Source organism: Salvia miltiorrhiza, chromosome 4 (genome assembly GCF_028751815.1).
Source record: "Salvia miltiorrhiza cultivar Shanhuang (shh) chromosome 4, IMPLAD_Smil_shh, whole genome shotgun sequence".
In the NCBI taxonomy this organism is placed as follows: domain Eukaryota; kingdom Viridiplantae; phylum Streptophyta; class Magnoliopsida; order Lamiales; family Lamiaceae; genus Salvia; species Salvia miltiorrhiza.
In genome coordinates, this window is record NC_080390.1 from 10,380,345 (window position 1) to 10,402,787 (window position 22,443).

The 22,443-nt window shown below is 37.7% G+C and overlaps 1 protein-coding gene across 1 annotated transcript; it reads left to right on the top strand.

Moving 5' to 3' along the window:
- The first annotated feature begins 5,272 nt into the window (after positions 1-5,272).
- Positions 5,273-8,236, top strand: LOC131022976 (receptor-like protein 7). The gene has a single exon (XM_057952516.1). It carries the CDS (start codon positions 5,273-5,275, stop codon positions 8,234-8,236), a length of 2,964 nt encoding a protein of 987 aa, XP_057808499.1.
- Positions 8,237-22,443: the final 14,207 nt, after the last annotated feature.

Genomic DNA, 22,443 nt, shown 5'->3' on the forward strand with positions numbered 1-22,443 from the left:
GCACTTGAAAAAGTTGCTGGTAAAGCATGAATGAACGGATATTCATTTTATAGGTGAATTATTGTTGAATTGTGAATTATACCTAGTGATTGATCGGAGAAGTAAGAGAGAATTGTTAAATTGTTGAGAGCACGAAAGTAAGATTGCAGTAGTATTGAAAAGTAGAAATAGCATAAATTACAGAGTGCGTGTGCATGGGTATTTATAGATTACATGCTAGGGGTAAAAGAGTAATTTCACCTTCAAAGCATGCCTTCCGTGTGGTCGAGGGTATAATAGTAAATTTGCCCCCAAGCGGGGGATTCCGCTACTTTTTTGGTGATTTCTCTGGCGAAGGCCATTTCTCTGGCAAGGGCCATTCCTCTGGTGAGAGTGACTTCTCTGGCGAAGGCCATTTCTCTGGCAAGGGTCATTCCTCGGGCGAGAGTGACTTCTCTGGCGAAGGCCATTTCTCTGACAAGGGCCATTCCTCTGGCGAGAGTGACTTCTCTGGCGAAGGCCATTTCTCTGATGAAGACTGTTTCTCTGACGACATTCGTTCCTCTGGCGAGGTCCGTTTCCCCGATAAAGGTCATTCCTCTGCTCTGCATATATTACTCCTCATCAGTCGCTGAAAGCATGAAGGAGCATGCCATCCAAATTAGTAGCATCGCTAAAGCAAAAGCGAAATATGCTGACGCAAAAAAAATTACGGCGGAGGTGAGAAATGAGAAGCTCGATTTGAAAATTCTCAATATGGACACTTCGGGGATGACGGATGCTCAATTGGCATTGCAAAACAACATGATCCAAGAGGTGTTCAAGCATAGAGGATTCACATAGTTTAGGTTTTTAATTTATCGTAATTTTTTATTATTTAAATTATGTAATTTTTATTTTTAATGTAATGTTCAATTTTAGTTTCAATGAAAATTTCAAATTTTAAAATAGAAGAGTAGAAATGGGATTAAATGGAAATGGAGATTTTAACGCCTCTTATAGAACCAATGCCCTTAGAGGGGAGGCGCTAAGGTGGCTTATAGCGCCTCTCCTTAGCGCCTCCCACTGTGGATGCTCTAAGGAAGGACCGAAGCTTAATGAGAGTGAGGACTAAGCGAAAAGTCAGAAGTGTAAACAATTGAAAATGCTTACATAGTTGACAAAGTTGATATATTTTCCAAAAAAATCAACATGTTTAACATCCACATCCAAAGAATTTGTTCATAACCCCATTCCTTCAGCCTCTACTCAAGTTAACATACATTAGAGAGTGTTTCATTTGGAGGACTAGTCTTGATAGATAAAAATAATAAGAATAACTTATTTACTATGATGGATTGAAACTTTAAGATATCATATCATTTAAACTAGTTTTGGTTGATTTTTATCTAATTGACAGGGTGGGATTGGAGAAATTTTACCGTTGATGATAAAAATACTCAACCATGTATTTTATCAATCATGCAAAATAAACGCTCCCTTGAAGTATTAAAATTGAAGTGCCTTTGGAAAAATGACACATACCAACCATCAGAGCAAACCAAATAAGATGCAAGTGAAATATATCAACGAATCCATAAGATAGAAATGTCGAAATTGTATAGAGGATTAAAATCTACTGAAACCTCACACGCATCAGCTACTCAGAATTTTTGATACTGCTACTAACATTTCAACAAGAAACCATAACAAGTCTCATATGAACTTCATGCATCGATACCATCTTTGGTGAACTAGCACACACAAGTGCACTATATATGCAAAATCGAAGGGGTTGGTAGGCTGCGCAGGATGGCAAGCTGGGATATAAAGATCCACTAATTTTCAAGCAATGACCTCATCCAGCAGCATCTGATCACAGTGCCAAACACCTAATATTCCAAGCAAACATATACTTATCAAATTCGTAAAACAGAAATAAAAGCCTCAATGATCCAAGAAATGGTTTAACATTATTGATGCTCAACAAATAATAGAAGAATCAGAAACTAGACTGATGAAAAGTTGCTGCTAAAAGTGGGGTTCTGTTCAAATTCTTGGAAGCAAATAACCAACAAAATTCCTTCGATACTCAAATGGCCAGCAAGAAGACCACTCCAAACCACACAAGGAACTAGTCAACCAACACGAAGAGGATAATGCCTCAATAAAGGAAGCAGGGCCGGTCCTAAGAAAAATGAGGCTCTGGGCGAAATTATAAAAATGGGCCCTCAATATATATTGAAAAATAAAATTTTCCATTACTTATAAAAAATGACTTTATCTAGCATTTTTAGTTGCATGTTATCTAAAATCTCTTAATCTCTTTTTCTATACATAACTAGTATTACTTCCGTGCGATGCACGGTAAAAAAAATTATATTTTTTAGAATATTATATTTAGAAAATAAAATTCTATAAGTTACTTATATTATTATATAAAATAGCTCTAATAAAGATAATAACATTAAAATGAAGATAAAACCATCATATAATTGGAGGATATAAAATGAATCATCAAGATCTTGACAAAACCTTTTTAACTAACGATTATTATTATCTATTTAAAAAATTTCCACCCAAATATCTAGATATTTTTCTTTCAAATTTTCTATTAGTTTTGAAAGGATTTTTGGAACTTTTAATTACTTTTTACTTATTTGCATTTCATAATATATATTTTTTTGAGGCGTTAATTGATTGTAAATTCACAAACTATTAGTTAATTTTGCTATAAAGTTATAATATAAATACATAAACTTTTGCTCATTCTGAAATTTGCCCTGAATTTTAATTTCGTTCATACATGACAAAATTAAAGATGATATAATATATACACATTATATTAAAATAACTTATACAAAATTTCTACTGAAATATACACAGTACTAATAGCATATATATATATATATATTATTTAATGAATATATAGTTTAATTTTAAAATTTGTATTTTGATAAAATTAACAAATACAACCTAGAAAAGATGAAATTTAAAATTTGTCATGATCAAGAATCATAACATTTTAAAATTTGTTTATTTTATTCTATTTTTTTATATTTTTACTATATAGTATTATTTTTATATTTAAATTTTTTATTATAACAGTTTAATGCAGTTACTAAGATTAAACTTATATTTTTTCATTTTAGAACTCTTTAGCTTAAAATATAAATTTGTAGATAAATAATTATAATTATATATATATATATATATATATATATATATATATATATATAACTTAAAAATAGAATTTCTAATATGATTTACATTTATTAAATTTTTAGTACGTTTTTGTATGAATATTATTATTATTATTATTATTATTATTATTATTATTATTATTATTATTATTATTATTATTATTATTATTATTATTATTATTATTATTATCTAGAGTAGATTGATAAAAAAAATAGAAAGAAAAAATTATTTTTAAAAATAGTAAGGTGATTTTTGGTAGGAAAACTAACTTACTATTTTTGAAAGTGATTGAGCTTTTATATATGTATATAGATATTGTCAAATCATTCAATCTCTCTAGGGACATTGACGATCTCAAATACGTTTTCAACAATTTTAAATTTAAGAAGCTCATTTTAGAACAGTAAGTCAGTAACTAGCATTGTCAGCATAATTTTATATTTCGATTTGAACTTTGAAGTTTTAATATAATATAAATTTGACAATAAGTTATATTGCCTAATATTTTTTTTAGTATATATAAAGTCTATAATTAATGAGATATATTTAAAATTTTGGGCCCTCAAAATTATGTTACAAAATTATCATCAAATTAATTAGAAATTGATTTTAAATTGAACTTTGAATTTTTGACAATAAATTATGTTATCTAATATTTTTTAGTATACATAAAGCCTATAATTAATGAGATATATTAAAAAATTGGGCCCTCAATTTTTTGGGGCCCTGGGCCGTCGCACATGCCCGCCCGCCCTCAGGGCCGGCCCTGAAAGGAAGTTGCCCCATTGTCACATCTGAAACCCCAAACTGGGGAAATTGAGGTTGCTTCAATTATGCTACCTGATTTATCTAACAATGCAGGACAACCACACTCTATACGAGGAAGTCAGGAAAGGAAATTAAGAGATACAATCTCAAAATTCCAATGACAAAAAAAAGGAAGGTACAACTTTTGATACAAACAGATTAAAGGAAAGAAAAAAAGACCTACGCCTACAAAGAAAGGAGGTAACAAACTCTTCTAAATCTTTTTAATGATATGTGCAATATGGAATATTAGGGGATTGCATAAACTCCATAAACATGCAGCCATTATTGAACTTTTGAGACAACAAAAAAATGACCTTTTAGGACTTTTAGAAACCAAGCTCAATGCTGATAAATTGGATAGATTAATGAAAATGATTTTGCCACACCGGAAATATTTGGAATTCTATATCTGTTAATGCGTGAATAATGCAAAAGGATGCACAAAATATTGCTATGGATTTTGAATGTAGTAGTATTAGTAAGTCATTCTGTTTTGCTTTTGTCTATGCATTCAATAGTCTTGATGCACAATATATTGCTATGGATTTTGAATGTATTAGTATTAGTAAATCATTCTGTTTTGCTTTTGTCTATGCATTCAATACTCTTGTTAACCGAAGACCTTTGTGGAAGAGTTTTGTGAATCTTAGTTTACAGAACAGGCCACTATTAGTGGCTGGGGACTTTAACAACATCGAAGATCCAAATGAAAGAACAAGGGAGCAACAATGCTTGGCTTATTGAGGGACTGTTTTGCCGCACACACTTTCTTACAAGGGGAGTATATTCGGACCACTCTGCTGCTATTGTTATTCTTTTTAATAATACGCAGAATTTCTCTCGCCCTATTAAGTTATGTCATTGTAATATTAATTATTAATTGCTGATTCAAAATTATCAATACTAATATAAGATATGCCATTTATACATATACTATTATTTTTAGAAACTATATATGAAACATGTAAATAGTGCTATTCGATTTTATTTTTTATCAATTTCTTCCGAATGCTCTCCACTAATGGAAGTTGCAAGGAAGTTTACGCGTCAAAGCAGATGCAAATATTTAATCCGTCTTGTTTCAGTGGAGTTTTGTCTGTAAAGTTCAACGGTCTTCAACTTTTCTTCCCTATTATATTGCATTTCTTCACATGCACATTCTCGATTCTCGACTATGATCTATACTCGTTAAACACATGTGCATTTTAGTATAGAATGTCTCTATAAATCAGTTTGTATATCACAAGAGTCTCTCTTATCCAGATAAGATTCTTGAGCTCACTCACAGATACAATTCAAAATGTTTGCAAGCTTCTTCTTGATCCTACTGTTCCTCTCAAATTCAAACCTCGTCGTTGATTTGGCGTTTGTTTCAGGAGAGTCCGACAAAGATCTGCTGCTCGAGTTCAGACAAAACCTGGTGTATGATTCCTCTGTTTCAACTAAGCTGTCGCAGTGGGATGAATCCACTGACTTCTGCCGATGGGTGGGAGTGGAATGCAACGGCGCGCGTCGCGTCTCCGGCCTCGATCTCAGCGAGGAGCCCATCTCTGATTACATCAAGATCAACACCAGTCTTCTCAGGCTAACACATCTGCAGAGTTTGAGTTTAGCTCAAACCAGCTTCCATTTCAAGCAGTTTCCATCAGGCTTCGGACAGCTGACAGAGTTAAGACATCTCAACCTGAGTTATTCAGGTTTTTCTGGGCAGATTCCATCGGATTTATCCAACTTGACGAGGTTAGTTTGTCTCGATCTCTCGACCGCACCATACTTACGACTCAGCCTCCCTAACCTGCGTGGATTGATTCACAACTACACAAGATTGAAACAACTCTACCTTGATGGTGTGAATATCTCTGCAAATGGGAGTGAATGGGGCAGTGCCATATCATCTTCTCTCCCCAATTTGAGAGTCTTGGGCATGTCTAATTCCTTCCTCACAGGCCCTTTCCATCCTTCTCTGCTGAATCTCCGATCCCTCTCGGAGATTCACCTAGATTTCAATAACTTCTCATCTCCATTCCCGGATTTCTTCTCCGACTTCCCCGACTTGAAGGTACTCTCCATGAGTTACTGCGAATTGTCGGGCGTGGTACCTCCAAAGCTTTTCCAAATCCGAAGCCTGCAGAGTGTCTACTTACGCGGAAACGAGCATCTCGGAGGCTCCTTTCCTGAGTTTCCTGTTGATGGATCTCTTCAAGAGCTGGTCCTCAGCTGGCCAAGATTTTCAGGGACTTTGCCGGAGTCTATAGGCAATCTTAGAATGCTGTCGGAGCTCAGTGTTTCGGGTAGTAATATTTCAGGGTCAATTCCTAGTACAATACAAAACCTCAGACGCCTTGTCGTGCTGGACCTCTCGGGGAATCAATTTTCTGGTCAGATTCCATCTCTGGCTTTGTTCAAGAATCTTACAGCAGTATACCTCAGTGGTAATAGATTCACAGGCCAAATTCCAGACTCCCTTTTTGAAGGCCTTGAATATCTTGTCTCTCTAGATTTGAGTGGGAATTCTTTAGAAGGTGAAATCCCAGCATCGCTGTTTCTTCTTCCGTCGCTTCAAGTATTATACCTTTCCGACAACAGCTTCTCTGGTGTCGCTCGAGTCTCGACAGATGGCTCGTTATCTCCAATACGGATTCTTTCCCTTCTTCACAACAAATTTGAAGGTTCGATACCTCGGATCTTGTTTGAACTCAGTAGTCTTGAAGTTCTCTCTCTATCTGGAAACAAGTTTAGTGGCGCCTTAGAGCTAACCGATTTCCACAAGCTTGCTAATCTTTCTACTCTTCGTCTGTCGTATAACGACCTGTCTTTACATGTGAATGAAGAAGCATCGATGTCTGCATTGTTTCCTCGATTAGTAGAATTGGAGTTGGTATCTTGCAAGCTGCAGAAACTGCCCGATTTTAGGAACCATTCTTCACTATTCATGTTGGATCTTTCCAACAATGAACTATATGGCCCAATTCCAAACTGGATGTGGGAGATTAACAATGGGAATCTAGGTTTCTTGAATCTTTCTCATAATCAATTAACTCATCTTCAAGAACCTTATAATCTCTCAGGCCTGATTTACCTTGACGTGCACGACAACATGCTCGTTGGTCAGATTCCGATGCTTCTATCATCATCAGCTAACGTTTTAGATTTCTCCAGTAATAGATTCTCCTCCCTTCCTCCTTCAGGCCACCTCGACTCTCTCTCTCCTGCAGCGTTCTTCTCCGCTGCAGACAATGAAATCACGGGGGAGATTCCGTTATCATTCTGCAACGCCAGCATCCTCAGAGTGTTGGACTTGTCGAACAACAGATTCAGTGGGAGAATCCCTTCCTGTTTGGTGAATGATGCCCTCAGAGTGTTGAACCTGAAAGGAAACCGTCTTGATGGATATATACCCGACGCGTTTTTTCCAGTTGGTTGCAGTTTGGCGACTCTTGATCTCAGCCGGAATTCTCTGCGAGGAAAGCTTCCCGAATCTTTGACTAGATGCAGCCAGCTAGAGGTCCTAGACCTCAGCAACAACGCGTTGCACGACGCGCTCCCCTGCTGGCTCGAGGCTTTGTCTAGGCTTCGAGTTCTTGTCCTGCGCTCCAACATGTTTCATGGGAACATCGGCAGCTTGGGAGAGACTGGTTCATGGCGGAATCTTCATATCCTCGACTTGGCTTCCAACAACATTGGCGGCGTCATGACTGCTGAATTGTTTCGCAACTTGCAAGGATTCATGATTGATGCCACCCAACTGCAACGTGACGACATCCTGCAACTGTCTGTGGATGGCGTGAGCGGTGTTTACTACAGAGATTCGGTGAAAGTTACTATGAAGGGAAGCGAGCATGAGCTGAAAAAGATTCTCGGCAACTTCTCCTTGATCGACTTGTCATGTAACCATATCCAAGGAGTGATACCAGAAGAAATTGGAGAACTGAAGTTGCTTTATGTTGTCAACTTTTCCCACAATGCTCTCTCCGGCAATATCCCGCCGTCGATGGGAAATCTAGAGCAACTGGGATCGTTAGATCTGTCGTTCAACGCTCTAATGGGAGAAATCCCAAGGCAGCTTGAGGGATTCACAACTTCGTTTGTAGGAAACGAAGGGCTCTGCGGCTTCCCTGTAAACAAAACCTGCATTGGTGATGGAGAATCATCCTTGTTGGACGCGGATTCTTTGTCGGAGCACTTTTGTTTTGTAAGAGATGGAGAAGTTATCGCCGACGACTGTAAAATGAGGACTGCAGGTGATAGAATCTTGGAGGCTTGAAGTGGGAGTATGATGAGGGTTATGTTGTACCTGTAGTTATAATTTCGTGAGTCTCCTTGTTATATTAGTGGTTATACTTGAGTGCTTTTAAATCCCCCCTATTTTTTTTTTCTTTTTGGTCGGTTATATAATAACCTTTAATTAAAATTTATCATAAAAAATTGAAATTTTAAAAAAAATTAGATACCTTAATTTTGAATAAATTAACCAAAATAAGTCATTATTAATTCAAATAAATATAAGTAATAATTAAAAATTCTAATTGAATTAGTGAACCCTTGCTAATTATCTTAAAATCATATTAAACATGGTGCGATAAATTAAAATTTTAAAAAAATAATTAAAAAAATTATAACAAATTGAGAGTGGGACACGATGGAACACAATAAATAATGAGATAAAGGATCTCATTTGATTTGATAGTCGTAATTTTGGGGGACTCCTTTTTATGATGTTAATTTTTCCAATCTTAGAGCTAACCGATTTTCATAAGCTCACAAATTTTTCCATTCTTGAACTCATCAGGGCCGTAACTAAGCATAGGCACAACAAGCCATTGCTCAGGGCCCAACTTTTGAGGGGCCCATTTTTTAATGTGCATATATGATTAATTATATGTATATTTTATTGTGCTATTGATCAAGCTAAAGAAATCGTAAATGAGTTGGATAAAAGTAAGAAACTTTTATATCGTGTGTGTGCCATTTAAGAGCAACATTCTAGGAAAGTTATTTCACAGTTCATATATCTCATCAAGTTGGGGTAGCTGTGGAAACTTTGAGCTTTCTTTATTTCCTGCTTTCTTTAAATCCTTAATTTCTCTTGGATTTGAAATCACGGCGTTTGAATTTTTTACAACGTTTACGTCCTGACGCTTCTTCACTTGTTTTCAGCATATGACATCTTATGTGATGAACAGAAAAGAAAAAATTATGAACTCTACGGGGATGAAAAAGTTAATCCAGGATTTGATGCTGGAGAGCAAGGAGGGTATTCCTATTTTAGTAGTGGTGGACCAGGACAAAGTGGATTCAATTTCAGACCAGAACATGGGCGGACATTCTCATTCTCATTCTCATTTGACATGGGTGATATATTTTCTAATTTTTTTGGTGGTGGTTTTGGCAGCTCAAAGCAGGGGAATAGACAATCATCGAAGAGCATACCATCTGTGAACTTTGGGACGCTTTTCTCAAGCTTGATACCACGGTTCCTGCAGTGTTGCTCAAACGGGCCTTGGTACTCACCGCCATTGTCTGCACAAGCACACTTCAATTTCCTTCCTGTTTGTCTCTCGACTTTTGCTTGAAAATGCTTAAAGACCTCCTAGGTTTGGTCTTTAGTTTTCAAGACAAAACACCAGACTTTCCTCGAAAAATCGTCAATGAAAGTGATGAAATATAGTGCGCCACCAAGAGTTCTATCTTTCATGTAGCACAAATCTGTGTGCACCAAATCAAGAGGTTGAGCTCTTCTTGAGGGAGAGAAGCTCTTGAATGCAACTCTGTGTTGTTTTTCGGCCAAACAATCAACACAGGTTTCCAAGTGCATTCCTTTAACCTCAGGGATGAGGCTTCGTCTAGCCAAGATCTCCAAACCTTTCTGGCTCAGATGCCCAAGCCTCTTATGCCGTATCTCAATAGAGAAATTTTTGACGACTGCATTCACTTCTCCATTGGACAACGTTGCATGCATCATGTAGAGAGAATTTTGCTTTCTACCCTTTATTGTAATTAAAGAGCCTTTAATTAGTTTCCATTTTCCTTCGCCAAAATGGTTGATGTAGCCATCATCGTCGAGCTTGCCAATAGAAATAATATTGAGTCTGATATCAGGAACATGTCGGACATTTTTTAAGATAAGCTTACATCCCGTGTCAGTAAGCAGGACAATGTCTCCTATACCAGCAACTTCTATCACGCCATGATTGGTCATTCTGACTTTGCCAAAGCTGTCACCCGTGTAAGATGCAAACATATCACGATGTGGTGCAATGTGATATGATGCACCCGAATCAACGATCCAGTCTGTTTGTTGGCATGACGAACTCACAAGAGCACATCACAAACTACGACAACATCGCCATCAGTTGCAACTGATGTTATGTCTTTATCAGCTTTTTCATTATTTCCACGCGCTTGATCTCTTTTCTTCTTTCTGCAGTCTCTCTCGTAGTGGTTTGGACCACCGCAATAATGGCATTTGAAGTCTTTTCTTGGTTTAGACTTCCCCCCTGGATTTATCTCTCGAATATTGAGAGCTTTTACTTTTACTTCTCCCTCGATCTCCTTTTTCAGCAATCATCGCCTTTGTCTCAGAAGAACGTTCTTGATCTTTTCTTCTGGATTTTTCATTAAGAAGACAATCTTTGACCATCTGCAAGGTCAGTGCTCCGCCTGGAGCCGAGTTGCTGATTGACACTACAAGAGTGTCCCAACTGTCCGGCAACGAACTGAGTAGCAATAAAGCTACTACTTCATCATCAAGAGAAATCTTCATGTTAATGGATTGGTTAATAAGACCTTGATATGCATTTAGGTGCTCCATCATGTTGGCACCCTCAGCATATCGCAAGCGTACGATTTTTCTGATGATGGAAGCTTTGTTTAAGGCAATTTTCCTTTCAAACATAGCTTCCATTTTCTTCCAAAGAACGTCAGCTTTTTCCTCATTAGAAAAATGATGGAAAATACTGTGTTCAATGAAACGCCGGACGTAACCAACTATTTTCCTGTGCATGATGAGCCATTCATCATCACTCATATCCTTTGGTTTGGCATCATCTCCATGTAAGGGTAAATAGAGATCCTTACAATAGAGAAGATCCAACATGCTCGGCTTCCAAATTGAGTAATTTGATCTGCTCAATTTGAACATACCACCAAGCGACGACAATTCCTCCATTTTTTTTAATTCGCCTCAGAACCAAGGTGGCTCTAATACCACTTGTTGGGAAAAGTGGTGAATAAATATTCAAGAGTGTCAAAATAAATGACACTTGCACAGCAGAACCAAGATAATTCTTTTCCCTCTTGCTGGATTTACAAAATGGGACCAAACCAAGAAAAAATATTTGGTGCAAAAATATAAGAAAATATGGGACAAGAATTTTTACGTGGAAAACTCAAATCGGGAAAAACCACGAGATCGTAGTCTAGAAATCTTCCACTATGTATATAATTGTTAGGTCCCGGAAGGTCTAGAATAGGTATATGGGGGGGGGGAATACACCTATAGGAAGTTTTTCAAAATCAAGCACAATACAACCTTTAACAGTTAACTGATACTAAAAAGTATGACAGATGAACCAGTTAACGAAAAGTTGAAGACTGATACTGAAAAACACTTCAGTAAAGATATCAGTTAAAGTCTTGACACTCGTAGAGCTTCAGTCTTGGATTGAACAGAGAAGTGTTATGAATCTTACTAACTATCTGAAGAATTATCAGTTAGACTAATAACACACGCAGCGGAAAACTTTGTCTTTTGAAAAATCCTTTTAGAAACACGTTGTCAGGTTAAAGTTTCACTTTGCGATTAGTTAGTTTCAGTTAAGAACGTTTGTGCACAAATAAGAAAGTAAAACTGAAAGCGATAAACGACAAAGGGATTTTTACGTGGTTCGGAATCCAATTCCTACATCCACAGTTAGTTGATCACATTGACAAACACTCTGGACTTATGCTTACGGGTGCACAGCAAACCTTGAACTGAAACCACACATTTCAGCACCAACACACTGGGTTGAATTTCTCAAACACACTTAGCGCGCACTGGGCACTAAGATCTCTTTGGAGTCAGAACACTGGTCTGAACTCCACACAACTCAAACACTATTTTCGCTCAGTTAAAGGAGGTTCGAAAACTACCAACTAGATCACAGAGAAGAGGCTCTTTGTAATCAGTAACTTAGGCTTTGGATAAACAATATTTGCCTAAGGTTCTAAGAGAATATATGTAATCAACAATGGACTGATTTTGGCTTTGTGATTCTCTTCTTCGATTCAAACTTTGGAAGGCTTTGATTGGCTGAGTTGCAATTTCGACAGTGTTTCAGCTTGTGTATTTGAATCAGTGAAGATTGAAGTGATCCTGATCAAGCTCTATTTATAGGAGAGGTCTTAAATAGATCCATTGGCGGAGATGGTTTTCAAGAATTCATCCGTTGGAGAGTAATTCGAATTTTGCTGAGGCTTCAATCTTCGAGGTTCCTTGTTTGGTGAGAAACGGCTACTCAGGTACAGGAGGTAAGGCGCCTCTAAAAAGGTAATCACCAAAAAAGAATGCTCTACAGAAAAAGGACGATCCTCTGTATCTCTGTATTTAATGCGGATGTACTTTGATTGCGTGGCTTTCTTTTAGCGTTGGAGTTTCAGTTCGAGAAAGAATGTCAACTGATACTTGTCTTTAGTATCAGTCCGTTGATTCCACGTAGCCAGCATTAGATGAATCAGTCATAACTGATTCTTCAGTTGAGAAACTCGTTCTAGTCAAATATCAATATTTGACTTCTGCTTTTAATCGCGAACATCAGTCGAGTTCTTCAGTCTTCAGTCCTTCGTTCTTCATTCTTCATTCCTCCGGTCTTCAGTCTTCAGTCTTCAGAACACTAAACAATTAGCAGATGAACTCCAACACTTGAGTTTGAAAGGTTCTAGTCTATTACAAAGAAACCTTAAGGATTTTGGTATCATCAAAACTAGGGCTAGAATATTTCATTAAGTTCCCAATAATAGTAGGCTTACAAAATTCTCCCTACACAAAATATGGGAAACACAAATCTCAAGTTTAATGACTTGGGAAATACAAGAGGACTGAGCTACTATTTTAAGAGAGATGAAAAAATTCTATGATTTTTCCTCACACTTTTCTTCTCTCAAAATGCACTCACCAAACTCTCTCTTGTTTTTCCTCACACTCTTGCACTTTTGCACACTTTCATTTGGCATAATGAGCCTCAATTTATAGAGGAATTGTACTGCAAATGTCTTCCCCTATAGCTACTCTATAGCCGCAATTGTAGAATGCTGTAATAGGAGGAGGCTGGCAAATCTTTCATCCGCCGCATTACCGAGAAACAAGGTGATATGTTTGCTGCAAATTTCCTTCCAAAGTAAATGTTGCAATTTAATGCAACACTATTCCTTCACAGCCTTTGTCAAAAGTTGTAGGCTTGTGGGACTTTCCTCAAAACTATTCCTTCACATTGAGGTGGATTTACCTCAACACTCTAAACCGTCCATGCACTAGAATTTTAAAATTCTCAAAAGCATCAACGTCTGAAATCCAGAAGCGGCAAAGATCATCCGTCTTTCTCTTGACTTCCTCATTAACTTCAGTCAGGTAAATCGCCACATCAAGGTCTCCAATGTTCTTGATTTGTATGTCTTGTTGACCTAACAGAAACATCACTGGCGGGCTGTTACGGCTCAAAATCTCTGAGAATCCTTCGATCGTCTCATCTTGATGTTTTCATCATGCAGGTATCTCTTTATATACCTAAATTTCCTTCTTAACTTCAAATTGAAAAAAATTATGGCCATATTTGTCATGACCGGACTTAATTAAGGATAATTAAGCCGGGAAACTATGACCAGGGAAGGGAGATTAAGAAGCGAGGTTAGATAGGGGCGCATAAAAAAAGGGTACTCGAAGAAATTGAGTATGCGTCAAATATTGTTTGAAGAGTAAATGGCGTAGTTATAAACTTAGCTAAAACATAATCAGTGTTTGCAGCGAAAGGCATAACTGAGATATATGTATGTAGACATATATAATTTCTGAGCCTATTCTAAGATCGACAAAAGCTCCACTCAGCAACACTTCATCGCCCATCACAGCTCAACCTGCACAATCATAAACATACGCAGGGCTAAGTACAAGAGTACTTAGTGGGCAGTTGCCAAAACTAAAAAAAATATAAACTTAACATTATTAACAAACCACAACATCGTATAAGAGACATGATCTTCTTTCAAATCCCATGTTCACTAATCATTTTCAAATCCATAAATAGCGTGAGTGCATTCTTCATCATCGGGAGTTAAATTAATAAGCATCGTGTCGTGAGGAAGGCCTTCCCCAACGAACACAAGCATCGCGCTGTGAGGGAGGCCTCCCTCAGCGGACACAGGCATCGCGCCGCGAGGGAGGCCACCCTCAGCGGACACGGCATCGTACTATTGAGGGAGGCCTCCCCCAACAGACGCTAGCATCGAAGGACGCTTGACCGGCCAACTCTCTCTTATTGACTCACGGTCGCATCGTATAGATAAATCCTAGCCGGATAGCTATCCGCTCAGGATTCAAACTCATTAGTATCATCACATAGGCATTAGTAATAAGCGTAAAGCATTCAAGCATAACAAAGCGTAAATCACATAAGGCGTAAATAAGCGTAAATAGCATAGCGTAAATCATTTAGCGTAACAAGTGTAATAATAAAGCATAATAAAGCTTAACTCATTTAAGCGTAATAAAGCGTAACACACTTGAAGATCCAATTTGCATTTTAAAGCATAAAACTTGCATAGTTTTTCAATATCATTTTTATTTTATGCGTAAGAAATGTCCACCTGATAGCAAGGATTTGCTAAGGCGCTGTGATTCCTTGAGTAGCTCTCACTCTCGCGCTTGTCCTTTATTACGAGAATATAAAATAAGATATTAACTCGAGAAAAAATTCTCAATTAATGAGAATGCATGCGTAATTTAATTATGCGCGACGTTTATTCAAGTAATTATTATTCGAAAATAATAATCCAAGAATTTCTATCTTTCATTCAGACTTATAGGATTTAGGCCCGTCAATAATGTTGGATTAACAACTTTGATAATCGACATAGTTTAACGAAAATAGATTGGGCCCAACCACAGTTTAAAATCAAGACCCAAAAGAATGGATTAAAAGTTCTGGGCCTAAGGAATTAAAAGAGGATAGCCCATTTCTTCCAAATAACTATCGGCCCAAAACAATTAAAAAGGAAAAAGCCCAAATCTCTTTCTCTTCAATAACTCTCGGTCCTCGCTCTCTCAAACTCAAAGTGATGCCCCCCCTTCTTAGGGCTGAGCAAAAACCGAACCGGATCGAAAAAATCAACCGAACTGATGATTTTCGGTTCGGTTCGGTCCAAAAAAAATTAGTTCGGTTTTCAGTTCGATTTTCGAAACCAAAAACCGACTAAGGTTCGGTTCGATTTCGGTTCTCCACCAATGGATCGATCGGGAACCGAATCGAACCGACCTAAATATATTAATATATTTTATAAAATTTAAAACTAAATACATGTATTTCATACAAAATAAAGGATTTCAAACTGAAACCCTAGAGAACTACCGCTCTCTTTGCGCCGCACATTCTGCCTCCCTCAATCCCTCTCTGCTCAGGCCTCCCCTCCGCCGCCAGAAGACTGGCGCTACCTCCCCGCACGGCCTTCTCTTGGACCTCCGCAACCACAGCAGCCCACGACTTGCGTCGTCACATCCACGCAGCAGCAACAACAGCCCAGCCTGGGACCTGCGTCATCCCGCCAGCAGATCGTCATCTCACAGCAGCAGCAGCACCCTATCAGCGATGGCGACTGTTGCACGGCCTCCCCTCCGTCCGTTCAATTTAATATACGAATTGTGCTTGAAAATTCTAATGTGTTACTAAAGGTTTTAATGAAATTCCTTAACAATTAAATACGTGCACTACAGTAGCTTATTTAGCATGTTTTGGAAGTGATTTGATTTCTTTGTTCTTTTTTTTTTTTTTGTAATAATTTGAGAGTTGTTTCATTCTTTCACCCTGGCGGTAGGGATGTGTTATCGGTTCTGAAATAGTTGTTTTGATACAGAAAATTCAGTTTATTGGCTGAAAAATAGAAAATTCAGTTTAATGGCGGTTCGGTTCGGTTCGGTTACCGACCGAAACCGATCAGTTCGGCTGGTTCGGTTTTGGTCGGTTTTGATCTTTTAGCGGTTTGGTTAGGTTCTACATCTTCTAAGGTCGGTTCGGTTTCGGTTTTTCTATATTGGGTCAGTTCGGTTCGATTTTGAACTGATGCACAGCCCTACTCCTTCTTTCTCTCTAGCCGCCCGCTCGGCCTCTTCAAAAAAACGACCGGCTTCATCTTCTCCGGCAGAGATTGCGCTCAGCCTCTCCCTCTAAACTCCGGTCGGCTTCGACTGTCGATGCATCTAAACCCCGTCGCCTTCTTCTTCCTTCTCCGTAGAGCCTCAAATCGCGCCCTGATTCTCAATGAATCATCGCTGCTGCTGCTGCTTCTTCATCTGAGATCCGGCGAAATCAGTCGACGCCGATCGTGCTCATCTCTCCCCTCATCTCAACCATGAAATGGAAATAAAAGCCCTAACTCACCCCCTGAAGTTTTAAACTCCAACCTTCATCTCAAATCCGACCGGCCCTTCCTCCCAGCTCCGGTCGGCTTCTCCGTTTGTTATTCCCCAAAGAGTCGACCGTTCTCTCTCTCGGCCAAGATCTGATCGGCTTCTTCCCAAATCTCCCTCGGCCAAATCCTCCCGATCTGGCCGGCGTCAGCTGTCACTGCACCCTAGTTCCAACGCCAATGAAAGCTCTGTCGCCCACTTCTCTATAAAGCTAAGTTCTCTCCTTCCTTCATCCTTATCGTAGTCTCTTCTCTACTATGAAAATTACGTATGGTTTGGAGTTTGGGATTTCACTGATTTGTCTTAGCAACACACGAATAGAGGCAGTCTAGGGATTCATCTTCTACAATCTTATATTCCTAGGGTGAAAGAGTGCAGCCTGTTCTTGCCTTGCATAAGAGTTGTTTTATGCACGATTGAGTTCTCATACATACTGTCATTTGCATAAGAGAGGTTAATCGATGTTTGCACTATAAGAATATAACTTGCTAAGTCCATTATGCCTACAATGGTTTTCTGTTAATGAAACTGATCATGCTTGGATATGAATGCTTACTGGAATGGATATTTGAGATAGTTGAATACCTTGAATGTTTTCGAACTGACCAGTGGCTGTTGGAGTTGAATAAATTGTGGAGTAACTTGAAGTTGCTTGGCTTAGTTGTTGTACTGTTTGTTATAGCCGATTGGTCTTAATTGGAGAATAACTGAATGAACGATGATTCTTGTGTTAATGCAGGCGAACTAATTAATGGGAAAAGAAAGCATTGAAGCCAAGCCTTACCTTGAGAGCTTCGACCGAAACGAGCTGGGGATGTTCCTTAGTACTTTTTGGGTGAAATGAGATAAGAATGAAAAAATTGCATTTGCTGTTTGGGGTTTATGCTTTTATAGAAGACTTTGTTGCTGCATACTTGAGTATGCTAGCAAGATGAGCAGAGATAAGGCGGCTGAAAGTTGAAATTTGAGGGAACCGGGCAGCCATGGAAGGCGGCTGAAGAGATGGGATGCAGAGAGGGTGGTCGGCTCCTCCTGCAGCACTCTACTTTTACTTTTCTCTCTCTCTTTGACTATTGTGCCCAAACTTGAGTGAATGGCAGTAAGTGGGTCATGTAAATCCCAACCTTATGATATAATAGACGAATTTTCCCCAAGCTGGGAACTAAATTGTAATCGTGTACTGTAAATGGAATACTGGCTACGAATTTCTAAACATCGCGTTTCTGTATCTGCTTGATATCTACTTCCTCGCCTGCTAATAGCGATAAACTGTAATATGTCTTAAATTAAATTCGTGGATTTAATCTGCTTTGCAGTCGAAATAATCCCACGACTTCTAGTAGCACTAATAAAATATAATTATAGTTGTTTCTCGATTAAATATGACTTCGTTAAGTCAGTTACTAATATAGACAAAAGAATAATTGACTTGCTTAATAATATGATTGTGCGTAACTAGACATAAATAAAATCATCTGCTTTGGGTCTCATACATATCTCGATTCAGATCACTGAATTCACTTTATCCGATAATCATCCTCTATATGATCAATATTTGAAAGGTGCAACATATGATTATTGCATTTACTGGGCTTAATCCGTAACTTAAAAAGGGCGGTTGCTACAATATTGGCCATAATTTCTTCAGAGTACCCATTTCTGTCCAAATTTGTAACCAAAGTAAACCTCAAGTGCCTCAAATAGGTATCTTCAGCAACAGCATATGCACGTTCAAACAATTATAAATGGCGACAATTCCAGATTTGGCCTCCATCGGTTGGCAGATTCTCGTTTTCCGGTGAGAATTCCGGGAAGTCCCTAGGCATGAGAAATGCAGGTTGCACGAATTCATGAAACTCTATCCGGGTCAGCCCTGACGGAGGGTGGGCATGGGCGACGGCCCAGGGCCCCAAAATATCGAGGGCCCAATTTTTTAATATATCCCATTAATTATAGGTTTTATGTATACTAAAAATATTACTAGATAACATAATTTATTATCAAAAGTTCAAAGATCAATTTAAAAATTAATTTCAAATTAATTTGATGATAATTTTGAGTGCTCAAAATTTTAAATATATCTCATTAATTATAGATTTTATATATACTAAAAAATATTAGGTAATATAACTTATTGTCAAATTTATATTATATTAAAACTTCAAAGTTCAAATCGAAATATAAAATTATGTTGACAATGTTCTAATAGGAGCTTCTCAAATTTAAAATTGTCGAAAACGTATTTGAGATCGTCAATGTTCCTAGAGAGATTGAATGATTTGACAATATATATATATATAAAAGCTCAATCACTTTAAAAAATAGTAAGTTATGTTTTCCCGCCAAAAATCACTTTACTATTTTTGGAAATAATTTTTTGTTTCTATTTTTTTATTAATTTCGTCTACTCTAGATAATAATAATAATAATAATAATAATAATAATAATAATAATAATAATAATAATAATAATAATAATAGTAATAGTAATAATAATCATACAAAAACATACTAAAAATTTAACAAATGTAAATCATATTAGAAATTCTATTTTTAATATATATATATATATACATATATATAATTATTTATCTACAAAATTATATTTTAAGCTAAAGAGTTCTAAAATGAACAAATATAAGTTTAATCTTTGTAATTGCATTAAATTGTTATAATTATTAAAATGTGATTTTATTAGAAAAGAGAAAAGAAAAAAAAAACCTAAGAAAATCATTGAAAGCACAACAAAGCAGACTAAGGGCCGAGCCTCATTAAAACCTTTTCACGGAAAACCTAAAGGGAAAAACCGTAAAAGTAGAAACCCTTGAAAGCATTAAATTGTTATAATATATATATATATATATATATATATATATATATATATATACAAATAATACTATATAGCTTCGCTTTTAGCTTCGCTAGTTGTGGCTGGTGTCGTGCTGTTTCTGGTTTTCATTTTGGTTCCTTTTTGGTTGGTTGTGTTTTTGCTTGTTCTTTGCTTGTTCTCTTTTGTTGGTTTGCTTTGATGTGTTCGGGAACCGAGCTGCTTAGGGGTGATGGTTCGGCCGGAATCTCTGAAGTTGTCTCACTTCCGTTCCCACACAGCTCCTTGTTTAGACGAGTACTCTTTTTCCCTTTTAAGGATTTTCCAACCAGGTTTGCCTTAAAAAGGGTTTTAATGAGGCTCGGCCCTTAGTTTGTTGTTTGTGCACTCAAGGGTTCTTGGTTCGTTTTTTCTCTTTCTCTTTTTAATAAAAATTAATTTAATACTATATAGTAAAAATATAAAAAAACAAAATAAAATAAACAAATTTAAAAATCTTATGATCATTGATCATGACAAATTTTAAATTTCATCTTTGCTAGGTTGTACTCCCTCCGTCCCATTGGGCTTGTCCCATTTGGTTTCGACACGGTTATTAAGGAGAATATTATTAGTGTTTTAAGTGTGTAGATAATAAAAATATAAAATTGATAAAGTAGGAGATGGAAGGTGATAAAGTAGGAAATAGAATGTAATAAAGTGATAAAGTAAGAAAGAGAAGATGATAAAATAGGAAAGAGAATGTGAAAAAGTGATAAAGTATGAGAGAGAATGTAATTAAGAATTATTAAAGTAGGAAAGAGGAGATGATAAAGTAGGAAAGAGAATGCGAAAAAGTAATTAAGAATTATTATTAATTGTTGCCGTTTATAGAAATGGGACAAGATCGTGGGACAAACAAAAAAGGAATACGTGACAAGATCAATGGGACGGAGGGAGTATTTGTTAATTTTATCAAAATACAAAAATTTTAAAATTAAACTATATATTCATGAAATAATATATATATATATATATATATATATATATATATATTAGTATTGTGTATATTTCAGTAGAAATTTTGTATAAATTATTTTAATATAATGAGTATATATCATATCATCTTTAATTTTGTCATGTATGAACGAAATTAAAATTCAGGGCAAATTTCAGAATGAGCTAAAGTTTATGTATTTATATTGCAACTTTAAAAAATAGCAAAATTCACTAATAATTTGTACTCCCTCCGTCCCACGAATCTTGACATGTTTTCCTTTTTGGGCCGTCCCACGAATGTTGACACATTTTTTAATAAGGTAATAATTGTTATCTTTTTTTAATTAAATAACGAATTTATAAAAGAGAAAAAACCTAAAAAAAACCTTTAAAAGCACAGGAGAAGCAGACTAAGGGCCGAGCCTCATTAAAACCTTTTCACGGAAAACCCAGTGGGAAAAACCGTGAAAAGGAAAAAGGGCACTCGTCTAAAGACAGAGAAAGAGGGGAAGAGCGGAAGGGAAAATTTCTGGAACTCCGGCCTAACCATCGTCCCCAAACTATCCCGGCTCTCCCCCCACAGAAACAAACAACACGGCCGGGAAAACACCGTCGCCGTAGAAACAAACAAACTTAAACAAAAACAACCGAAAACTCTACGGCCGGTTATACGCCGTCGCCGTAGAGTTTTCACAACAACCAACCCCAAAGACCACAAAAGAAAAGTAACAACACTACCGGTTAAACTCCGTTTCCGGTAGTGCCCCACGAAGCAAAAATACTCAAGAGTAACAAGCAACTGAATCAAAAGACCGCTGAAAACCCGATCACCAAGTGTTCGATGAAAATTCCGCACCAACTGAAGCCTGTGCGCTAACTGTTCGAAGTTCTCGCGCCATAAAATCCAGCTCGCACTAGCCAAGTACAGCCGGAGAAGAGGAGATAAAACTCCGGGATTCAACATATCGATGACAAAAACCGCTGAATCCCAAAAAAACTTCCCCGGAAAACAGATCCGAAAGCCAACGAAGTCCGACCAGCAGCGTCCCCGAGCCGAGCGCACCCAAACCCGAAAGACGCAACCGACACTCCATCCCACACCACTCCAGAGCAGCACCAGCTAACAACCGACCACCTCCTCATCACCCACGCATCCACCAGCTCATGAGCAAACAACACACCAAGATCACCCAGCCAAGACCATGCGCCTGCCAAGTGTTCGATAAAAAGCCAAACCCAGAAAATTCGCCCCAAACGCACGGCGAAAAAAACCAAAAACATCCGAACAAAGCCACCCCCATCAGCGCAAATAACGTTTCAGACGCAGTTGGCTATGCGAAGCCATGTCAAGACGAACCGCAGCCTTAATCTCTTCAATCTCGTGCGGCCACCACCCTTCCTGACATTGTTGGTTAGCCATAATGTCCGCCACCTTGTTTCCCTCTCTAAAGATATGAGTAACCTGCAGCGAGAAACCTTCAAGCATCTTTAAAATTCTAATCCAAGCCGCCTTAAAACGCCAAGGCACCGTCAAAGAACGAGAATTGAGAAGAGAGACCACATAGGTGGAATCTGCTTCAATCCAAAGCTTGTGCCACCTACGACTGTTAGCAATTTGAATAGCCGAGATAACAGCCAGAAGTTCAGCTTCAAAGGCATAACCCGAACCACCTTTGAAGTGAAAGCAACCACGCACCACATTCCAGTTGTCACGAAACACTCCGCCTGCTGCAATAGTGCCCGGGGCTCCCGCCGCCGAACCATCAGTATTCACTTTGATCCACGGCGCCACAGGCGGCCACCAATGTACCTCCACAAACTCCGGAGGAGGAGCACTCCTGGTGGAAACACCCACGGCACGGAGAATAAGATAGTCAGACCAAGAATTCCACATAGAGCCTAGTTTAGAAAAGTTAGCATCCATATCTTTGAAGGCGACTTTCACAGTGTGGATGACCCGACGTGCCTCGAACTTTTGATTATCAAAGATGCAGTTATTGCGCTGCGTCCAG